The sequence below is a fragment of the Ambystoma mexicanum genome, chromosome 4q (assembly GCF_040938575.1).
Source record: "Ambystoma mexicanum isolate Mex_15411 chromosome 4q, UKY_AmexF1_1, whole genome shotgun sequence".
NCBI lineage: Eukaryota > Metazoa > Chordata > Amphibia > Caudata > Ambystomatidae > Ambystoma > Ambystoma mexicanum.
Genome location: NC_090928.1, coordinates 1,247,725,387 through 1,247,749,382, shown reverse-complemented (window position 1 = coordinate 1,247,749,382; position 23,996 = coordinate 1,247,725,387). Strand labels below are relative to the sequence as shown.

At 44.4% G+C, this 23,996-nt stretch overlaps 1 protein-coding gene across 5 annotated transcripts in view; it reads right to left on the bottom strand.

Moving 5' to 3' along the window:
• The window catches only part of LOC138468321 (exportin-5-like), a 2,334,215-nt gene that overhangs the window by 750,790 nt on the left and 1,559,429 nt on the right, over positions 1-23,996 (bottom strand). For all 5 annotated transcript variants that reach the window (XM_069608827.1, XM_069608826.1, XM_069608825.1 and 2 more), the window contains one exon: positions 7,777-7,836. In XM_069608827.1, the coding sequence (XP_069464928.1) occupies positions 7,777-7,836 (60 nt within the window). The remainder of the gene's footprint in view (positions 1-7,776; positions 7,837-23,996) is intronic.

Here is a 23,996-nt window from a genome sequence, read left to right as displayed (position 1 = left end):
CTACTTTCATCTCTCACACTACAACTAAGGATAATCTAACAAAGTTCGTTGTCCAGGAGAAGGTCTCCCTTTTGCTGATGTAATGTGATGTATATAATGCAACAACATTTATAAAGGGCAAATCTATGGGCAAACTGCATCTAGGCGCTAATAAACAGCATGGGGAGATCAACTCTGGAGACCTTTAAACCAAAGCAGAAACTAGAAAATGTGTTTTGAGGGCTTTCCGAAATGCTAAATGATCATCAATGCTTCACAGATTTTGTAGCGAATTCCACATACCAGACGTACTTTGATTGGTTTGGCAAAACTCCCAGAGTTCTTCAAAAATGAGGGACCATCAAAAGTTTGAGACTCTGAATGGAGCCACTTTGAGGAAATGTAGGGAATACATTTTGTCTGTAAATACTCAGCAACAAGCTGATAAAATGCCTGCTGAGTAATACAAAGGGTCTTAAACTCAATACGGCTCCACACAGGAAGCCAGTGCATTTGCCGAAGAAGATCTAGGGTGTGGGACATTCGACCAGCTCCACGAGCCTGATGTGCTGCAGGATTCTGAATAAGCTGTAGTCTTTGGACCAAAAAAGCTGGTTGGCCAAGATGGATTCCATTGCAGTAGTCAATGGACCCAAGAATCAAGGCAACCACCTCACCTTTGCTCGAGACTCTTAAGAAATGGCAGGGTCTTCCTCATTATTTTAAGCTTCAAAAAAACAGAATTGCATACTGATGCAAAGTGCAGCTCCCGGGAACCCGAGGCCTGGACTTTAATACCCAGATTTTTGACGGAATTAGAAGGGACCGGAAATGGCCCGAGAGAAACTGGCCAAAAGTCAGTGGTCCAGGACGCCTGCGATTCAGCAACGCCCGTCGTCATGATCTCAGTCTTTGCATCGTTTAACTTAACCAGTTTTTGCCCATCCACTCCCACACTGCTATAAGGCAGTTCCTCAATTGAGATGGGGGGGGGTCACTTTCTGGAGAGTCTAGCAGAAAAAGAAGCTGCGTGTCATCGGCAAAGGTATAGACCCGTACCCTGTGCTCCTGGATTAAATCTGCCTGTGGACGTAAATTCGTATTAAAAAGAAGCGGTGACAAAGAGGACCCTTGGGGGACCCCACGAGACCAGGTGGATTGAAAAGGAAATGGCGACACTGCCCGCGTACGCCGCGAAAGGATAGATGTGAAACAGGGAAGATGTGCCCCAGAGATTCCTGCCATCTCCAGGCCTTTCAGCAAGATACCATGGTCAATAGTATCAAAGACTGCAGAGAGGTCAAGCAAAATCAACATAAACCTCGCTGTGGTCTTGCCAAGTCATCCAGGACAGAAATCATCACAGACTCCGTACCCCTCATAAGGCGGAAGCCAGATTGAAATGGGTGGAACAGGCCTCTGGATTCTAAAAAGTGTGAAGGTTGTGGAGGGACGATGGCCTCCATAAGTTTCATGGCACATGGCAAAAGAAATACTGGCTGATAATTAGAGGCCAAAGCTGGGTTAAGCGGAGGCTTTTTCAGTAAAAGAGGAACAAATGCATGTTTCAAATTCTCAGAAACAAAGCCCGGAGAGAAAGAAGTCTGCAATGCTGCAGTGAAAAGTGGAATAACCTCTGCCGGTAAGCACCAATAGAAAAATCTAAACAGCCGGGGAGGATGATTTCAATTTCTGAACGGCCGCCCTGGTCATATGGTCTGTAACAGGCTCAAACTAAGCCATCCTGGGAATGATTATTTCATTTCATGGCTGCTTCCAGAGCCCGTCTTCAGACTCATCAGTCCAATTACCAACAAAAGATTTGTGAATTGTATCAAAAAATAGCTAATACGATCACATTTAACATTTTACTTTGTAGAGGATCAACAGAAGGAGTTACAGATGAGAGCTGATGAGAACAGATGAGAGCTCGTCTGCTACTTTAAAGAGTTCTATTGCCGCTGAGCAGGAGGCTGATATAATCAGCTGACTAAAAGGTTGAGATTTAGCGGCTTCCTGATATCGAAATATTGACTGTTTATAATTAAACGTGGAGGCTAGAGCATATTCCACTCTCCATTTACGCTCCAATTGGTGACATAATTGCTTCATAGACCATAGTTTGGCATTAAACCAGGAATCCTGCTTCTCTTTGGCAATGATATCACTGGTGATTCCTACAAGATGATTAGCAGCAACAGTGGGGGATACCTTCCTCTAGTGAACCGTTGGCAGTGTGTGTTAGGCATGCAGCTAATAGGGGTAGTACAGGAAATTGTATAAGGAAGAACAAAGTGATCAGACCAGAGGGCCGGTAGATACTGCCACCCGATCTCTCAGATGAGAAAATGGAGTCACGTACACTTCCCTTAGGGTGCGTTGGCAGATAATTCTACAAAAAGTCCGATATCAGGCAGTGTGCTGATTACATTTTCTGGCAGATGTGTCAGTGGAGTTAGATGCTGTGGATAGTGTTTAAAAGAATGTTCTCTTGCAACAGGAATGCCAGGGGGAATGACTCCCTTCATATGGCTTTCGGGTTTCACACAGCCTTTATTTATTGGGCATTTATTTATTATACAATTCCATGTCCAGGAGAGTGGCTCCCTTATCCTGGTGTAGATCTATACAGTTTTCAATTAAACCAGGCGGAATGACTCCCTTCCCCTGGCGTCTCTTGCACAACGCCCAGTTAAGGAACATGAGAATGACTCTCTGCTCCTAGTATTGCTTGGCACAGTTCTTTCTCACTATCTATACAATCTTCAGCTTGATGTACACTTTGCCACTTTTGCCCTGGTTGGTTGTTAGCAAAAGTCCTAAATCCTACTTTCTTGATCAATGGGCTTCATGCCGTCACTGCGACAAGGAGGTTTTCCTTGTTTGATCAGTTTCCTTTTGTTGGGGTCCCAGACCCTTCTCTAGTGGTCAGTGGGCTTCTTGTTGCTGCTCTGAGGAAGCTCTCCTCAGATGCCTGGTTTTCAATGGTTAAGGTCTCCGACCCACCACTGGTGGGCGAGATTTTCTCAAATACTCTCAGTATTTGCTTTCGGGTCACAGACCCTTCGCTGATTATACCCAGTAGCAGGCTCCCCACTACTGAAGCAAGAGAGCTTTGTGAACCAGTCTCGCTTCTATTCCTGTGTCCGCTACGGGTCTCCTTTACCTCCAGTTACCTTATGAGGGATTGTGGTAAGTCACAGGGAATTCCTGGAACCATGAGTCTTCTCTACTGATCTGCTAGTTCGCTGCCATTGCTCCGTTGGTTGCATGGTACTGCTCCAGTCTGTCCCGCAGCTCAGCTCTGCTGCTCAGTCTTCTGCCTGATTTCTCTCCTGCAGAACCTGTGGGGGACGACTCCCATAGTACTTCACCGGCATCATCTTCCTTCTCTCTCGGCAGCGCCTGGATCTAGTTTGTTGGTTTGCCTCCACACCTGCTACCAGACTCAGTGGTGTTTGACACAGCTGAGCTTGACACATTTGATAGTCCTTTGTTATTTTTTATACATTGTATCCAGTACCTCTCATGCAGATTGTAAAAATCCTTATCTCTGTTGAAAACAAGCCTCCTCAGAGCCTCCTCGTACCAGTACTAGCGCAGTAAAGTAAATTACCTTCATGTCTCCTGTGCTCGTTCTAGTACTTCGGCTTTAGCTTAATCTCCGGTGTTACAACAATATAAAGGTTTACTTCCAATAAAATGGTTCTGAACAGTGGGGAGGGCTATAGAATGTTGGGGAGTGACGCCATTAATTCGGCTATATCCCAGGTGATCGCCCTCGTCTCCAAGAGGAGAGTCCTCCCTGGAAAGGTCCTTTCGCATAGTATCTCCTCTAGGGGAATATTGGCTAGCAGCAACACCACCCTAGCCTTAGAGGGAAGCGTTCACCCTTGGGGAAAAGTGACATCACTCCATGATTCGTCACAGCTCTGGATTTGAGTGCAACACCTGGGCTTCCGACTGGCATAGGTGGCCAGGTGCAGCAGTGCAGAGAGAAAGTAGATCAGCAGGGGAGAAGAGGGGCAAAGGCAGAGGTGAAGAGGAAGGTCTTGAGGAGCTTCCGGAACCGTAGATGTTCTCAAGTTTCAAGGTGGCAGGGAGGCAGTTCCAGAGGGAAGCCCCAGCCGAAGACAGATCTACCACCAACTTGTTTCTTTGAAAAACGACTGACGCTGAGGGAGTTAGAGGTAGAGGAATAAAGGGCTCGAGCGGGGAGGTATTTACGGAGCGATAGTTGAAGGTATTTTGGACACAGGCCCCAGAAAGCCTTGTGGACGATGCAAAGGGTTTTAAATGTAATCCTTGCAACCACAGGGAGACAATGAAGGTATTTCAGAGCTGGAGAGATACGATCTCAGTGCTTGAGGCCAAGGAAAAGTCTTGCAGTCCTGTTCTGGATTAGTTGCAAAGGGCAGAGAGTGGAGGCAGGTAGATTTAGAAAGAGGCTGTTACAGTAGTCCAACCTAGAGAGAATCAGAGCTTGGGAGACCGTGAGCTTCTGAGGGAAGGAGAGGAAAGGAAGAGTACTTTTAAGGAGGTGCAGTAAGAAGTTTGACTTTTTAGAGACATCAGAGATGTGTGCGTAAAGGAAAGTGTGGAGTTTCTTAGCTTCGCAGGTAGGGGCAGGAGGGCGGCCAAGGGAGGCCGGACAGAGAGTGAGGGGCAAAGGATGAAGTGGGTGTACCAATGAGGAGGATCTCAGTCTTGTTGGCAATCAAAGATCACTGGCGGCACACCAATTGTGAATGGCGATTAGGCAGTCAGAGATGAGGGCAGGAGAGGAGGTGGCTGAAGGAAGCCTGAAAATGAGTTGGGTGTCGTCAGCATAGCACTGGAAATTTGAGCAGAAAATGGAAATGCAGTTGGCAAGAGTTTCCAGGTATTGGTTGAAAAGCCAGGGCGAGAGGGTAGACCCCTGGGGAACACCACAGGTAGAGAGGGAGATAGAGGATAGGAAGGACCCAAGTTGTACCTGGGAGGGTCGATCAGAGAGAAAGGAGGTCAGCCAGGCCAGAGCCTGATCGGTGATACCCAGGTTGTCAAGGAGACGACTGAGCAGGGTGGTATGGTTGACTGTGTCAAAAGCAGAGGAGAGATCAAGTAGGATGAGGACAGAGGGAATGTTAGCGTCAATGTTGGAGAGCAGGTCTTCACAAATTGTTCAGGAGGGCAGTTCTGGCAGCTCTGAAGCCGGATTGGTGGTCATGGAGAGAGCCAACAGAGTCAGAATGAAGGTTAAGCTGAGAGATGGCAAGCTTTTCCAGGTGTTTACCCAAAATGGGAGTAATGGAAATTGGGCGATAGTTAGCCGGACAAGAGGGATCAGCTGTGGGTTTCTTGAGGAGAGGATGCACAAGGGAGTGCTTAAGAGGGGAGGGGAAAAGATCCAGAGGCAAAGGAGAGGTTGCAGAAATTGGCAAGGGCCGGAGAGAGGGTATCAATGTGGTCCTTGATGGTTTTGGAGGAGCAGGGATGGACCGGTCTTGATGAGACTTTCATAGATCGGACTGGTCTGGCGACCTCATCAGGGGAGAAAAGAGGAAAGGTAGAGAAAGAGGGAGGGGGGTAGCTAAGGGTGGGTCAACAAGCACAGAAGGAGAAGGGAGAGGAGCGGGAGAGGGGAGAGGAGGAGAGTCCTGGGACAAGATGTCCTGGGTTTTAGAGATAAAGTGTGAGGCAAGGTCATTGCAAAGAGCCTGAGAGGCCAGAGGAGGAATGGATACTGCAGCAGGGTTGGCCAGCTCCTTGCAGATTTTAAAGAGTTTGGCCGAGTTGTTAGATGCCGCAGAGACATAGGCTTGTATATGGACTAGCTTCTTGGTGCGTACAGAGAGACGGTATTGCCGTTGGAGCAGGTGGCAAGCCAGTTTGTCAGAGGATGAGCAAAAGGCCCTCCATTTCCTCTCGGCCGCTCTACACTTACGTTTAAGTGTAGCTAGGTCTGAGTCATACCAAGAATTGCACTCATGACAGGGGAAAGAGCATCAAGAGTACCAGAAATAGAGGAGTAGAGCAGAGACAGGGCTGTGTCAGGATGTGAGTCAGCCTGGAGTGGAGAAGGGGGTGAGAAGGTGGCAGCAAAAGACTCAAATGACACACGCTTCATGGGCCGGATGTCCGAGAAGGTGGGTGGCAGTCTTGGGGTAGGCTTGGCTTGAGGGTAAGATATGGGAAGATGAGCGGAGAGGAGGCAGTGATCACTCCAGGAAAGAGGAGTGATGAGGGGAGTAGATAGGGGGAGGCCAGAGGAGATCAAGACATCAAGTGTGTGGCCAGCAGAGCGAGTCGGGCCGGAGGGGAGGATAGAGAGGGAGAGTGAATAGCAGAGGTCACGAAAGAGCGCAGATGAGGAACAGGGAGAATCAAGATGGATGTTAAGGTCACCAAGGAGGAGGAGTTGAGAGGTAGAGGCCAGGAGGGCGTAGGAGAGGTCTGCCCACTGAAAGAGAAAAGCGGTGACTTAACCAGGGGGACGGTAGAGAGTAGCAACAGTAAGGGAGTGGGTAGGAGAGAGACAGAGCCTACAGACAAGGCATTCAAAAGAGGAGTAAGTCTGAGTGGGGATGATAGAGGCAGGAATCCACTCAGGGAAGATCAGGGCTACACCCCCTCCAGGCCGGGTGGATCTGGGGGCAAAGAGGATCTTGTAGCCATCAGGGAGAAGAGTGTCAAAGCTCGTGAGAGATCTGGCCGTGAACCATGTCTTGGTAAGACCAAGGACATCGAGGTCAAGTTCTTCAAGGAGGTAGCAGGTGTCAGAGGAGTGTTTGACAGCGGAGCGAGGATTGAGGGTGGCAAGATGAAGAAGGTTGCCAGCCTTAAAGACCTTCCGGGGAGGGGTACAAATCAGAGGTACTCCCTGCGGAGGGAGTAGAGATGGGGCAGAGGAGGAAGGAGAAAAGGGCAAGGTAGCCAAGGGAGGGGAAGTAGGGGACAGCTGGAGATGAGAGGAAGTTGATGAGGCGAGGGAACCGCCTATCAAAGAGTCAGAGATTGGGCTGAGGGCCTTGCACCATGACAGTGCCATTTAGGTAGACATTAATGATGACTCAAATGAAGCCATACGCACTTCCCAGCGGGTGCCACCATTAATGGGAGAGGAGGAGACAGGACAGAGCATAGAGATCATATGAGGGGTCTAAAGATCTGGCGAAGGAATGATAAAGTGGATGTCGGTAAGGGTTTGTCTGGCAGAAGGTTGTTGGGCATGATGCAGGAACAGAAATGTTGGTTGTAGAATGTTGCTGACTCCAACAAGTACCTCCCCAGATGTCATAGCCAGCATTCTGGCAGTCCAAAGGCACCGAGCGGAACCACGCTGAAACCCCAACTGGCTTCAAAACTTCCAGAAGACAGCTGGTGCTCGAGAAGCTATTTCTAAGATGACAAATGGTAGGGAGGGAATGCCCCAAACTGCTCACAGTTAAATTTCACTGCAGTGACATTTTTATGGACCAAGTGTTTCAGAGTGCACTGTGTTTATGCTGCAGTCACATGTACGTAAGGTGTGATTGAAGACCCACTTGTTGCAGAGCTGCAAGTATCCACAATGGGACAATGTATGTCCTTTTAATGTACTATTAGGAGCATGTCACAGATTTAAATGAATTTGTGTGAGCAAAACCAAAAAGACCACTTCATTGTGTGATTATTGTTTAGGCTGCTTATTGCAGACTAAAACAATGCCAATCCGTTTTCCCACTAGCACACACCCTTACTGAGGTTGCATTCATGAGAGATCCTTTACCTTTGTAGAAATCTCAGCTTTGTCAATAGAACAAGCATGGTACTTACCATCCGATTCAGCAGTACAAAGGAGGACATCAGAAACCTCTTTGGATGCACTGACCACTTCTGCAAATACAAACAAATTAGAATATGGAGAAAACACACAAACCAACTTCACAAATAAGAACAAAAAGGGTTTTACCCAGTAAAAGTTCAACTCCCCACCCCAATGGATCAACATTACAACAAGTACTATGCCAACCAACAGTATAAATGAACCCTTTGCAACCTTTCAAAATCTCATATCATACAAATCATGTTATCATACAATTTCATCTCTATTTAGATTTGTCACATATACATTTAAAACACATTAGGTTACAATAAAACAGCAAATAAAATGAATTCAAATAGAAACAGATAGGAACACAATAGGCCGACTGCTTACCATCTATATAGACAGTTTATCACAGACTACACCCTTTTAACAGCTGTTTAGAGAAGGTGTAACAAAACCATGGCAAGAAACTGTACCAGAGAAATGTTGACCCACATTCTAGTAGTGGCAAAAAGAGCTTGCCAAATATCATCGCAAATCTAAACGTACCAATTCCATAAGATTTTTAAAACACGTTTCCCGTTCTGACTTCTGTGCGGAACACTACTACTAAATGCTGCAGAGTTTCTTTATGTGCAGTCTTTTTGCAAAATAGGCAGAAATTCATTCCCTTAGATATAATACAGCGCCTGGCACACATTTCATTTGTGGCCCACAAGTTCATTCTCAGTCTCAAATACTGATTACAGATATATGAAGAAGGACGGCACGCTAAATAGTCCGCCATCTGGCCTAGCTTCTTATGTCCAAACATTAACACATTAAAATCACTATATTTAGTGCATTTCTCTCGAGTACACACTTAATCATATCTGTACAATTTTTGCTTGAATTTATCTGGATTAGTTAGTAATTCATCAATCGACAAATCAGCAGAAATCATTATATCCAACACATTGTTCCTCCATGTGGTTGGAAATGTGCCTGTTGATATTAGCAAATAGTGTGCCACACTGCTGAGTACCGTTCGCGATTCGACACCCAACAAACATTTCCTAAAAAAGGAGCATGTTCTCCAGGCCACCTGTATAGCTAAAGATAGAGAACCTAGTTCAAACCTCAGAGCCATTGGACCACAGTCAGGGAGTTTCAAAATGGCCCTCCAAAAGCAAGCCTCTCCCATTTTCTTGGATCCCAAGGCAACATCGCTTCTGCACCATATGTAATAGTTGGGACCTCTTTTTGTTGAAAAAAGATCATAATGTGGCTGTATGAAACGTTACCATATTTGTGAGCTAGAATCTTAGCCTGAGAAACTAGATTTTGTAGTTTCAACTCTACAGTTCTTTGAAAAGTGGGGCTAGCGATTTTACAACTAAACATCACGCCCAAGTATTTGTACTGATCTATGACCATTAATTTCGACTGTTGTAATTTCCATGCAAATGAGCTCCATTTCTTCCCCACTTTTATCCCACATATAACAACTTGCCTTTTTTCGGTATTAATCAGAAGGTTATCTTTTGCATACTCTTCCAGTTTAAGTAGCAAATTTTGCAGTCCCCGAGGTGTCTGTGACAACAAAATTAAATCGTCAGAATAGAGCAGCCAAGCCAACTTTTGTTGCCCAAGTTTGGGAGCATCTGCTAAGGCCTCATCAAACTTCCACCCCATATCCCGAATGAATAAGTTAAACAACGTGGAGGCCAAAATGCATCCTTGTCGTAATCCACGATAAGTTCCAAAAGTGGAAGACAACAGACCCTGAAGAGTAAGACGCACCCGCATTGAGGTGTTTGTATTCAGCGATTTTATTAATGTAAGCAAAGTGGGGGGACACTTGTAGGCACTTAGTTTGTTAAACAGTAGTTGCCCGTCAATTGAATCGAAGGCCACGCGGAAATCTACAAAGGCCATATAAAGTGGCTGTTTTCGCGTGGCCCCTTTTGCTCTCAGCATATTTAATGCTATTATGTTGGGAATGGTGCCAAAGCCCGCCTGGAAAGGATCCCTGTTAGTTGCTAAAGTCCAGTGATTCAGTTGTTTTAGCATGATATGGCTATATATTTTCCCTAGGGCATCAAGACGAGCTATTGGTCTATAGCTCTCCGGTTTAATGCGATCACCCTTTTTATAGATGGGTATCACAATTGAATGCTTCCATGATTGAGGAAGCTGTTGTGTAGAATTTATATAGGTGAAGATCTTAAACAAGATAGCCACCCAGAGTTCTGGCTGTTTCAATGAAGAGTTTGAAAGGCCACCAGGGCCCGGAGCTCTGGATTTGCTCAAATGTATAAAGTAGACAATATCATGTTTGTCAAAATTTAAATTAAACAGCGTTGACTTCACAGCTTCCAATGTTGTGACAAGACAACCTGGTTTAGCATATAGTTTTTTAAAGTGTGTTACCCACTCAAGCTCAGAGACCCCATTTACTTGGACACTAACTTGAGAGGCTGCACCTACCTGGTTTAATGTCGCCCATGTTCGAGCCGGATTTTTAGTTTGAATTAGTACTAACATCTTCCCATCTTGCTGATACAGTAGAGCTTTTTGTGCCCTCCAATTTTTATGCTTGGTTTTGATTTTGATTAGTGCACCTGCCCTTAGATTTATGGGGAGCTTCATTCTTCCCTTTTACATGTGCGAAATCTAGCCTTTCTGATTTGAATTTCAGAGTTAAAGGTATGTAAAGTCTTCAACCTATGTGGGTTTGCAGATTTATGGTTACAATACAGTAACATCAGGTCATAGTAATTTGTAATCTGCCCACGAAAGGTATTTTCAGGTTTACATAGAGCTGTCTCCAGCGCAGAATTAAAATGGGCAAGCGTGCTTTCTGACCATTTTATGCGATTCAGAGCGTTATTTATTTGAATTGACCCCTTACCTTGCAACTGCTGCAAACTATCCTTGCAATTATTTACATGCCATTTCAGCCTAAGCATATTGTGGTCACTCTGCGTGGTAGATAATACTTTAAACTGGATTATTTGGGAAAACAGTTTGCCATCGACATATATAAAATCAATTATGGCTTTCCTCTTTAACATGTATGTTTTGGCGGAATATTATCCATACATGCTCCATTCACCATGTATAGATTACGAGATGTTAAAAATGCTTCCATTGTGACATTCTTACCCGATTATGTGGGTGAGCGGGCTCTAAACAATGTAGATTTAAGTCACCAGCAACTATTATATGTGACATGTGAGGCGAAAGTACTATTTGATCAAAAACATCATTCAGATCATGAATAAAGGCTTAATCAGAAATCACCCTAGGATTCCAATACAAGTTAACTAATGCATAAATAGTCATGTGACCTTGTATTTTCGGTTAGCTGCATTTGGCGTGGCCCAAGGAGTCAAGGTTATATTAGAATTAACTTTAGTCCCAGTCAGAAGCACAGAAGATGGACGCCCCTTCAGACCCCTCAATGCTGGAACTAGCTGCACATCATGGTTATCCCACATAGGTAAGATCAGTCAACCAGGTTTCTTGCAAAACCACTAGGTCAGATTTTTCTAAACCATTATTAGCATTATTTAGCAAATGTACAAAACCACGTGTTCCAACAGACTAATGATAAAACTTGTTGATCTACGAGTGAGTTTAGTTAGCGGTTATTCCCACCACAATTGCAAACACATGCGTTCAGCACATACATCTTCTGATTTGGTGGGGGTTTCATGTACAAAGTTGGGCAACCTGAGACGATTATAGGTAGTTTGGTAGCCTCCATATTGTTTTCAAAAGCAGGACCTGCAACCACAACAAAACCCATATCAAACAGCTGTTTAACTCCCCAGATGGTGTTTAGCACTACCCTTGATCTCAACCATAATCTCACCAGGATCAGTACCTTTTCATTTAGGAATTCAACCTGGTCGATGTAATTTGATCCTATGTCTTCTAGCGCCGGCATATCAGAGAAAAATTCCATTATGCTTTGCCGATGTAAATCATACTGCGTGAAGGGGGCCTCTCTACAGCTGATTATGATAGGGAATGGGCAAGTGCTAGGGGAAATACTATTTTTCCTTTTTCAGCCTCTTTGGGTTTTTGCACTACAGGGGCTTGAATAGATTTGGTTAGCATTAATGATTTCAGTATGTTATCCACCTACCTGGTCATACCCTGCACATAGCCCCTCGTGGGACTTAATTTGTTATAATGACATTCTTGGGATGCGCTAACAGTGACAGAAGTAGCTGACTTACTGTCAATGTTCTGCCCTAGCTTCAATTGTCCAAGAGCGTTATTCGGATCATCAACTCTCATGGTTTGAGAGGACATATCTTGTGCGCTATTAGTCTTGGAATCCATGATTTTGGTAGCTAGGTGTTTGTCAAGCTTTCCTGTCGGTTTACCAGTTTCAGATTGCATGTCTCTATCTTTGGTGGCCATTTTCGGAGTGTTGTCAAGTGGCATCGGCCTCAGGCCAGCCATGTAGGCATCTACTTTTCTAATTTCTTTGCGTCATGCATCTAAGGCAGCACTTTCCTTGTCAGTTGTTTTCGAAATTTTCTGAGTTGGAATTTTTTTATGAGAGTGGCTACTTACGACAGAGGTCCGACCTTGCAAACGATCGGCTACTTCTACAAGGTTGTCAAGTGGAGCATAGGGTTCTATGTATGGCTGTATCGCATCTGTTCTATTTTTACGAGCCATATCCAGGGTAGAGGATTTCTTAGCAACCGTATTCGCAGCTAGGGACAAACCTTTTTGGGGTAGTTTTATATATTTAAAACATTGTTTAGTAGCTGAACTAGTAACAGTTTTAGCTGCTCTCATATTTACTTTTTTCTTTTCACACAGGATTTTTCCGCATCTTTGCAGTTCATATTTTCATATTGATTTCACCATCTTTGGTGAAAATGGTAAACGCTCGTTTCTCAGCTGTAGTCGGTGTCGACTTAAGACTGATGTCCCCGATATTACGGGATCTTGATTGTTTACTGTAATAATCTGGTCAATCAGTGGAAGTGAGGCAAAATAATCAGTTTAGATTTCTTAGAATCTTGTGTGGCTGCATTCAAAGCACAAACCTTATTGATTAGCTGACCAGAGCCTGAGCCCACTGTATCGACTTCTGAGATAATGTTAAATCCTGGCTTGTGATTTTTCTGCCAGTCCAAAATAAGGGCCACCTGCGATGCCTGGAGATTCATTTTCGTCTCCAGAGATTCAAATAATTTGACCAAGGTGTTTATTGTCAGATTTAGGGCATTTAATGTTATTTCAATAAGTTTAACCGAGGGTTCAGGTGTTAACATTTTAACTGCAGAGTCCCTTTTTCGTAGGGTTGGTGCAACATGTGATACTTCCAGCTCAGAGGAGACTTGGCTGATGTCCCGGAAAAGCTCAGGTGAACACGATCATTTCCTTGAGCTTTGTTTTGGAAGGAAGTCAGATTCATTGGACTCGAGCTTTATCACTACCATGTCTTTTGAAACATAGCCCGGATTGACTTCTTCAGAGTCAGGATCGCCTATTGGGCGCACAGAATCCCCTTGTAACACTATTACCAGAGAGAGACACATTCAACGCCTTTTTGCTAGGCGGGACTAAACTACCATCACAAGGAATTAAACATGGATTATCTAACTCATGTGAATCAGAAGATTGAGCAGCACAGTGCTTCATAGAAGCCAGCTCCTTCCCTTTCACCCAGTTATTATTTTCTGTTCGTTTACTGTCAACATTTGCTGTTGATTCCATAACAGCTTCTGTCCTATCACTCTCGGCAGTCAGAGGAATCATCTCCTAGTTTGTTGGCTGCTTTCTTGTCTTTTCTTGGCAAAAAGAGCATATGTCTGCATTCAGAGTTTTTTCCCATTGCTCATTGTCTTGAATTTAGACATCCGGGGCACCGGAGTAGATGTGTGCAGTGACTTGTGGTGGCTGGTCTGGAATTCGAAGTGCTTACGCTTCAGACCTGTTTGTTGTACCCGTCCCATCGCCGGCATATCAGAGCACAGGGTATAAACAACCCGGTTCATAATGGAAAGGACCTGCTAATGTCTTTTATACATAGCAGGGAACGCTAGTGAACTCACCACTTTCAAAAAGTAATAGAGCAAAGCCCGGGAAAACGCTCAACTGCAGCGACGCTGCTAAGCAGCAAAGCGCTGCTTCCAGGTGCGCGTGCACTGGTGCTCTTAAAGGCCCCTTGCCTCAGGGGCGGAGCTTCTTGATCTAAATACAAAGAAACGGGATTAGTCAGTGTTCTAACCCACTGTATTTAAAGTCCAGGCTACTTTAAAGTCCCCAAGAAGGTAGCAAATACCGATATGTTGAAACAGCACAACAAAGGTCCAATAATCCACACAAGCAGGAGATCACCGAAGCAGAGATCGCTGCAAAGCGGTGCTTCCAGGTTCTTCGCTATGTGCTCGCCCGCGCTGGTGTGTGCACGCTCGGGCTCTTAAAGGCTCCTTGCCTCAGGGGCGGAGCTTCTTAATCGATATGTTTAAACAGCACAACAAAGGTTCAATAATCCACACGTGCAGGAGATCACCGAAGCAGAGATTGCGGCAAAGCAGTGCTTGCAGGTGCTTTGCTAGGCGCAACCCAACCTATTGCGTTAAACTGAGTTACAGAATTGAGCATCCTCAATGGCGCTCACGTACATGAAACAAAGATTACTAAAGAGAGGCACATGGGGTAGCCAATGCGACAGCCTTACAAATGTCCCCCATTGCACATGTCTCTGAAAAGGGTCACAAGCAACTTTAGCCCTCACCATGTCTGCATGCATCTACCTAACTCACCTTGTAGCATTCCAGGATAAAGGACACCCTCCAGTGCCTAATGGTAGTCCTTAGAAGCTTTGATACCGAAATAACCCATAGATGGAAAGAAGAAGTGATTTGATAGTCTAATATCCTTTATATGATCAAGACATCATCTCAAGCCCTGTTGAAATTGAGGTTATGTAGGGATCTCCAACTCAGAAGTTGGAGTTTGGAAAGGAAACTAGTACATTATCCTTCTGATGCAGATGAGAATAAGAATCTTCAGATGGGTGAATCAGGAGGACGGTTACGTCCATGTGTCAGTAGATGATGGGCCAGGAGGAGTATTGGGAGGATTCTCTGGGCACCCACCCTTGAAACGGGTCATCAAAGGAAAGATTTAGGCAGAATCTGAAGGCCCCTCGCACTGGGCCCAAAGTCTGTGAAAGAAAAACATCTATTCATCAGCAAGCAGCTTTACCCACAAAGTACTTCAAACTAATATCCCTAGAAAAGCAAATTATAAGGCTTAGATAGATGCCCCTTCAGCCAAGATTCCCCTGTATGATGCAAAGTTGCAAATATCTTAAGGCACATGCATAAGGCAAGGCTGACCTTATGCAGCCTATTCATTGACCCAACAGCAGCCTTTGACAAAGTGAATAAGGAGAGGTTGTGGCAAAAGCTAATGGCCTGGGGACTGCCATCAATATTAGGACCCATTATGGACCTTCATACAGACACAGGATTATGTACGGTTAAGTGCGGAAGGCTTGCTTTCCTCTAAAGCATCTCCCTCCAATGGCTTACGGAAAGGGTGTGCCTTAGTCCCGCTTTGGTTTAGTGTGTGTTTATGGGATCCGTTACTAACCGTAATCATATTTCTGATGCTTGTATCTGCTTAGATTCACATGATATGCATAGGCCGACATCTAGTGGAAGCTGCAGGGTATTGCAGTTGTTTTAGAAACTCGAAAAGGGACGTCGACAGGGTGTGCCAGTAATACTATCTCTAGTGTGACGTCCACTATACCCATGGTCCTTGACGCGTCGTGGTCCCTCCGATTGTTTGAATCTGGCATGAGGTTGCATGAAGTGTAGCGCAAGTACAGGTGTATCCAAGCAGATGGATAACAGAAAGCTCAGCTAATATCTATGCACCTTCTCTCAGGGGAGGAAGGGGGGGCGCATGTGAATCTAAGCAGATACAAGCATCAGAAATACGATTACGGTGAGTAATGTATCCCTTCTGAGGCTTGTGGAATCTGCTTAGATCACATGCTATGCATAGATTAGCGAGCAATATTAGGAGCAAGTGGTGGGTCGTGAGAAGGAGCAGAACCCCTTGTCCCACCTGTGTATCAGTCTTGGTATGTGTGTCAATGCAGTAGTGCCGAGTGTAACTGTATACTGAGCTCCATGTATGTGCTTTGCAAATGCTGTCGAAGGGGACATTTGCGATAAAAGCCAGAATAGCTCCTGTGCTCCGTGTGGAGTGAGCTCTTGGTGTAAAAGGCAGTGTTTTGATTGATAATGAATAGCATAATTGCATACATCTGATTATCCATCTGGAGATGGCATTTTTAGAAATGCGGTCTCCTTCTCTGCCTGGTGCTACGAAAGACAGATCAGAAAGGAAACGGATACTGATTTTTCTTTACCGAGGATTCCCAGCCTGACGGGGAATATTCATGAGCATGTGAATCCATGCCAGACCCCATGCTGGAGAAACAAATTTCCCTGACAGTTCATCCATAGGGTAATCAAGTACAAAACCAATCCTCTGGCTTCCCTTCCACAAGTTTCCAACACCACTGTTCACAGAAAACAAAAGAGCATGGGTCTTTGTTCCACAGACCACACAATGTAGCTCCTCAAGTCTAAGGGTTCCCTTCCCCAAGACTAACTTCATTACAGCAATGTCTCTGAATTCTCAATGTGTAGGGCTCACTGGTCTAGTGACAGTTGTCAGACCAAACAGTCCACCCATTACAGGCTATGTAACCAGGATCCCTAACTCTCGGCCTCTTGTCTTTGATGTGATGACTTTTAATCTCCTGGCTTGTTCTTCTCAGCCTCTTGGCTTTGCCATTACCTGTTACGGATCCTTTCAGACTCTTAGGCCTTGACGCTCAGCAGCTATTCATAAAAAATCATTTGAGGGTATTTTAGCCACACCCACCTTCTTATGTCACTTTGTCGCCCTTGGGTCCTCAGTTGTAACTTCTTTTGAATTGGGCATTTGGGTTATTCACTTTAACTGTATGGGATTACTGCATTCCACCCTTAGAATGCTTAGTTTCAGTATTCCACATCACCTGAAGTTCATTAAGCATTTATGCCGCTGAATTATAAAGTTCTCTTTTATGTGGTTCACAATATGCATTGGTTTCACTGTATTTAAAGTTCCATTCACTTTGGTATTCCGTAAGCATAGTTTTGTTTCATTTTTCAAAGTTCAACTTGGGTCGGTATTCAATAAGCTGAATTTTGCTTAATTTGTAAAGTTCCATTTAGTTCGACATTTAAAGAGTCTTGTTTCATGTAATTCTTAAAGTTCCATTTAGTTTGGTATTCAATAGACACCGAGTGTAATGTGTAAAGTTCCATTTAGTTCAGCATTCAATAACATTGCAGGAGCGCCCCGACATTCACGCGTACTCCTCTGACATTCACCAGCTTGTGGCATCTCCTCTCGTGCGCCGCTTGCTGCGGTGTGCCTTCCTTCTGCATGCCGGCTCCCAGAACAACACCTTCTGGATGCAGACAGCATTCCTCCCTCTTGGGCTCGCCCGCAGCTCCTTCTGCCGATCACGGGTCACAGAGGCCCCCAGGTTGCAAACACTTACACGGCCCCAGGCAATAGGCTCTGTAAGATTCCTGGAAAGTTGCCAGCGTCCTGGCTCCTCGTCCAGACCCACCACGGCGGCCTCCTCGGTAGCAGGGTCTTCTGCTGCTTTTTCCTGAACAGGTCACCCAGCTGCTCACTTCTTTGCTGCAATGGTCTCATTTTACACACCTGCAGCCCCCCGACAGGCTGAAAGTGTGGATCTTCAATGAGACTTGCCTGACCACAATTAAAGGGACATGTCGAATCCTTGCAACTATCTACAGACATCGTCCTTGTCCAAGTACTAAAGAGGTCAAAGTGTGTGGTGTTCATTACTCTTGGTTGTCTCTTCTTCGTCCCAGTACTAGAGAAGAGAGTGTGAGAGAGAGTGTGAGAGAGTGGGTGGGTGGGTGAGTGAGTGAGTGAGTGAGTGAGTGAGTGAGTGAGTGAGTGAGTGAGTGAGTGAGTGAGTGGGTGGGTGGGTGGGTGGGTGGGTGGGTGTGTGTGTGTGTGTTAATTACTCTGTCTCCTCTTCCTCGTCTTAGTACCATCAGGTGACATGTTGGAAAAAGAGCGGAACTGGCTTGTAACAGCCCATAAAAGTCGGGCGGGCTAGTTGGTCGTCAATAGGGAAAGGGGGATACCATGTCTTGCCCGAGGGCACCCCACTCCCAATCCTCAGAAATCCTCCACCCAGGTGATCCTCCCTTGCTTCTCCACCCCCAGGGTCAGGATCCAAGAGTGATGGCCTTTCCCTGGCCACCTGCGCAGAGTATCCAAGGAGAGTAGGAGTGAAAATACCTTCAGGATTCTCACATACCTTAGAACTGTTCTAATGTATTATTTAGCTTTGGCTATTGCAACTATTTTGTGTTTAATGCTACTGAGTGATAGTACTTACCCGTCTTAAAATTGATAAGCTTTAGTTTATATAAAATAAATGCTTATTTTTATATAACTCCTAGTGTTCAAGTGTTTCTTTGAACTAAGTGTATGCTCCAAGCAGTGTGTGTGCCTCGCTACAGCCCGCATTCCTCCAAGACTAAGCCTGTCTGCTCAGCCATTGCTATTAAACCTTTGGGTAGTTGTTCAGGCTAAACCTAAGGAGTGTCCCCCATTCATCCAAGGTGGGCTTTCTAAAGTCTTGTCTCAGATGGGACTTTGGTAAAACCCCCTAACAATGACATGGCACCAAATGGGCAGCCTCAGCAGGAATTTATTGTTAATTTTGCTGGACACTTGAAAACCATGAAGAATTACAGACGACAAAGAACTATTTATCACTGCTTAAGTGACCCGAACTGAAAAGTCCCAAGACAACTCTGCCATTGAGTGGTGGTTGTTAGGAAAGAGTTCTCCTTCAGGCAATTTACCCACCCTATTCTATGGACTCCCAAACAGTTTACTTTTGTTTTTGAACCTGCCCTGACTTTTTACAGAGAAGTGTTGCATTTTGCTCATTTGTCATGGGGCAATTGATCAGTCCTTCAGACTGTCAGTACTGGGAAACTATGTTTCGCTTTTGTCTTTTTATTTTTTACCTGTTTGGGAACCCAACATTGCAAGCATCTTACAATGCAGTGTAGTGTAGTGGGGATATTTGTCCATCACCCTACACTTTCACACAGTTCCATCTTTACAATTTTTGCATTATATTTAGTGTGCACGTTCGCGTTTACCACATTTGGCTACTAAACGTGGCTGGTGCCTAAAATGGCAGTGCCACATGATTTTACCCTTGTCCTTTGGCCATATTGTTTCCTGGACTTCTTCCTGCCCTTCTCTGGTCAGGTAATTCTTTATATTGTCATGCATTCGCCCTGGAAAGCTGCTGCGCAGTACACATCCATAGTACCATAGAGGCTGAGAGGTGGGTATGATCGAAACCCACAGTGGTAACCGATTGACTCCTTGAACGCTGCAGATCATTTCAATTTCATTTCCATTTCCATTCAGGATAAGAGGACTCCTGCAGCCATTTCTTCAGATAAGCGTTGGAGCCAAGTATCAGGTGTAGAAGAACAGACTGAAGATCTGCGGGCGATTCACAAAGAGGCCTGGCATTCCTTCATGCATTTGTCCTGGTGAAGCTCTGCTGGAGTACCTGATCTGCAATGGCTGTCTGCGGTGCTTCAACCCTTTTTCTAAAAAACGTGGCTCTTTCAACACCACCTGATCAAGGACTAATCGCAATTGATACACATATTGATTCAGACCCAACAGTACTGCGCTGTTAAAAGATGCCAGTCTGAAGGCCGGCTACCCACACACTGTACAGCGCTCTGCTGCTCTAGAGCTAGGTCAGCGCTTTAAACAATAAAAAAAATATAAAAAAATAAAACCCTTGGACTGGTGGGACCAACCGGTCTCAAAGCCTTCTTGAGCTCCAGCCGTCTGAGCCCTTAAAAGCATCCCTGGACAAACCAGCTCTCCCCTCACGTGGGCTACTTTGATATAAGTGTCACCATACTGCATTTGCGTCCAGAGAACTTTGGTGGCGCAAGCTTGTGTCACAAGTCCTCTTCCCGTCAAGTTTCAGATTTGCAGCATCAAAGGATCTTATCTTGCAAGAGCTTCTTAGACCGCGACTGGAGAGACGCCTGCTGTCGCCCGTGTGCAGTGTGTCGCTGGAACCAGCTTGCCTCCTTCTGGTAGAGGGTCCTGAAGAGGCCTGCATTGGTGCATGCTGCATTTATTTGTTGAAAAGGGTTGCTCTCAGCTTCCAGACCCAACCAGAATCTTCCTTGCGCCCATAGCTCTTGGGCTTCTTCTACTGGTTCCAACCATAGGAAAACCTACCTCCAGCGACTCCCAGTAGACCTGCCAAGTCACTTGGAAAATTCAGAGCCTTAGGGGTGGGTACTCTCAATACAGCTACCGCTGTCTCCCCTATCAACAACCTTAGAATAAACTCTGATCTATTACTTTCCATCGCTTTTTGAACATTTGTTCTAAAATCTGTTCTAAAGGATAGGAAAATAAACATACTTTCTGATGTAATATCCTCATATAACGAGGCAAAACCAGAGATTACATAGTTCAATGCTGTTAAAGCCGACACTGCATTTCCCTGATGGTCCCTCGCTAGGATTTTAATTGGAGAGGGAATACATTGCCTCTGCACAGGATGAGGCGTTCATGCACAAGAGGTGATTGAAGCCTCTGTATCTTCCCATTCCCCATCAGAGTAAAAAGAGGGTGAGATATTTTCCAAAACCTGTGGCTCGTTCTCTCAACGCACACTCATTAACCTTAAAATGTCTTCATCCGTAACCATTGATGTGTGAGGCTTATCCGAGTCACCATGTCTGATGACGTTATTCACAGTAGTTTTCCCACGCAACACTATTAAAAAAGGTAGGTATTTTTGCAGCTTTAGTTAAGCGCTCCAGGTTATGTCACTTTGCTGATTGACTAAATAAAGACTAACTCCCTCCCTCGCCAGGAAAATCAAGGAGAGAGAACTTGCTTACTATCTCAAGCATTTGATCGTTTAAGGATTTGTCTGAGGGTTTAGACAACTACTCAATGTGTACATCGTAATTTCAGTTGGTGCCTCCCCCGATCAAACAAGCTTCTGACAGAAATCAATATTCTACTTCAGAACATGTTAGAGCTGCCACTCACCCTTCTGTTCGGCGTGTGTCGCCTTCCGGCTAACTGCCAAACTGTGGTCACACTTGCAAAACACACTTGAATTTCCTTCATCATATGTGCGTAGGGATTGCAGGTGCTCAAAATGTGTGTGAAGTTAAGGGCACATATGTGATACGGTAATGGTGAGGGGTGCACAGTTGACAGTCTGGTCAGATCACAGCTGCTTTCTGAGTATTCTGAATGCCCATCACCTCGGCCAGGGCCCTATTGGATCTGAGAGCTCTTGTTTTGACTGAAAACCACTTAAAATTGATTTCTAAAATCTGGTCTGGTGGACAGATATTAGGAGGCCACCCTAATTATGGTGAACACGGGAACTCAGAGGTTAGCCAAACCCAATCAAGGTAAACTTTGAGGGTCATCAAGGGTTAATCTCAGGAGAAAGTGAGTGGGGTCAGGGATCCAAAATGAGTCCACACAGTTAAGCACACAATAATTCAACTTGGACGGATAAGTAAAAAAATATACTCTGTTATAGGTCGAAAACACCAGAAAAATTAAACAAGCAATTAGTATTATCACACAACACTCAGTTATCAAACATAAATACATTCACTTTAGGTTTGTATATGTGCATATGATATATTATTCACCTGAAAATAAGGTAAGTAATGATGCAGTAAGGAAAACCAGTTCTCAAGAATAATTCCCTAACTTTCTAAATCCAATCCCTATGTTGAATGGGGCCTTGTGCCCAAATGTCACAAAGCATCTTTTAGGAGGGTGGACAGATGTAGGAAGAGTTTGTGTGGTGGTGAAAAATGTTCCAGAAGACTTCTCAACAATATAAAAAAACGTATACATACAATAGTATTAGGCTCAATCCAGAACAAATTAGAAGTAATCGCAAAAGAAGTTGATCTCATTGTGTTATTTAAGAATAAATCTCATCTTGGAATTTCTGGTCTTTCGCATGCTATTCGAATGTTATTCCTCAGGACTTTCACAGTCAATGAACCCTGACATATTGGAAATCAGGGAAAAGGAACACCCTCATTACTTCGCTGGAAGATCCTCTTCCCCCTATTGAAGTTCCCCCATGGTCTCCAGCGCAACATTCGCAAAATAACACAGGTCTAAGGAGGGTGTCGATACCCAAGAAGATCTCCCTAAGTGGGGAATCCTACAAGGGTTGTTAAGACAATGAGACTCCATGAAAACTCCAACTAGCAGGTTCGTTGAAATCTGGAAGGATCTTCCCCCCTGAAAAATCCCTACAAGAAATGGTCCGAGGCAGGGATGCACGTTGGCTCCCTGCCTCTTCAATTTATATTATTTCAGATGTTGGTGAAAATATCGAGTATACAGCCTTAGTTTCTCCAAAAATGAGAAACCTTCGACTGACCTGCTTGGCCTACACAGAGGATTTAATGTATATGGACGGTACTGCATTAGGCCTCTAGAGACACCTTTCTGCTTTTTCTAGTTATGCAAAGGATTCTTTTTTAGAAAAGAATGCATCAAAATGAAAATCTTTCATTTTAAAGCAAATGACAAAACAATTCGAAACAACTGGTTCGTTAATGGATCAAGGTGGGGTTTGGTTGAACATCTTATAGATTTGGGCTTTCCATTTCGGAGCACGAGTAAAGGTTATATCAAGGCCTATTATAGGCAGTTGCAAATGAAGTAGCTTAAAAGTTCTTATTGTAAATACCTTTGGTTAATTGTTTTGAAGGAAAGGTGATTGATTCCAAAACTTATTTATGGGGTAGAGATTTTGCAAGAAACACTGATGTGTTTGTTTTATTCCCTAGAGACTTTGATATGGTGAAAAGTAATGTGTATTCCCAATTTCGTCGCTTCAGTGATGATTATGAGATTGGATTTAAATTCTCTGAGGGTTAAAGGGTTTTAGAAAAAGTTAGCTTTTTATTACAAAATGTTAACAGTAAATGGTTTCACCTTATATGCAGATTTGAAAGAAGTAATGGAAGCAAAAACTGATAGAATTTAAACATTTAATGTTTGTGAACATGACCAAATTCAACCTTATGAAGGATCCAAGAAAAGTAAAGAAAGATTTGCATCTGTCGGATTGGAATGAAACTATAGATAAATGACAAGCTCGAACTAACTTGAATTACATAGTACACAAGCACAAGTACTTAGGTTCTTTGGCTCCCCATCTAATTTTATTTCCGGGCGAGAGGGCTCGGCAAGGCTATCTGGTTCAAATGGAATTTGTATCCCATGAACAAGGTTTTATGAAGATGAAAAGAAATATCTAATAGTATAAAGTGTTGATTGTGTGCTCTTGATGGGGAGGTAAAACTCACAAACACCTTCCACCGATCTGCAGAATACTGGTTGCGGATTGTATGTTTTAAAAGATTTATGGCATGTGGGATTACACAGGGTTGTGACTATTTTAGGAAAGTTTGTCGGGGAGTCAAAATTCAATTCATTGGCAGTAATTGGATTTTTTAACAATCTTGAATAGTATAATTGAATGTTGGGTTTAAAATTGGATTTTTAATCTTTATATTCATGATGCTATGTGATTATTCATATTGTTTGTTGTGCTCTTTTGTATGACGATATGATGTATTGTTTAGGTTGAGCTTTTGTTTAACCGATAACAAGAATATAATAAAAAAAATTTATTCTTGAAGATGGCCAGTCATCTTTCTGTGAGCTGCTCTGTTCACCATCCCGGCACCAATCGAAGACCCCAAGAGCTGCGCAATAGGCAGCGGAGACAGAGTGAGCCTCTGGCCACTATAATAGCGGCTCGAGTGCCTAAGAAGCTCTCCTGACGAAGGCACCCAACCCCTCAAGATGGCGGCTGCTGGGAGCTACCCCCACAGCGAGGAGTGATCCCGGCCCTGAGCAGTGATTTGCGTGGATGTCGGCAGGGGCTCGACTTCGCAGCGGGACGTGCCGGGCATCAACTTGTGGCATTTGAAGGCGAGCAGTGGCCGGAAGGGACTGCTGAGGATGGAAGGGGGCTTGGTTCCCAGGGGGGAGGAGCCGGGCCACAATGAGCTGCAGT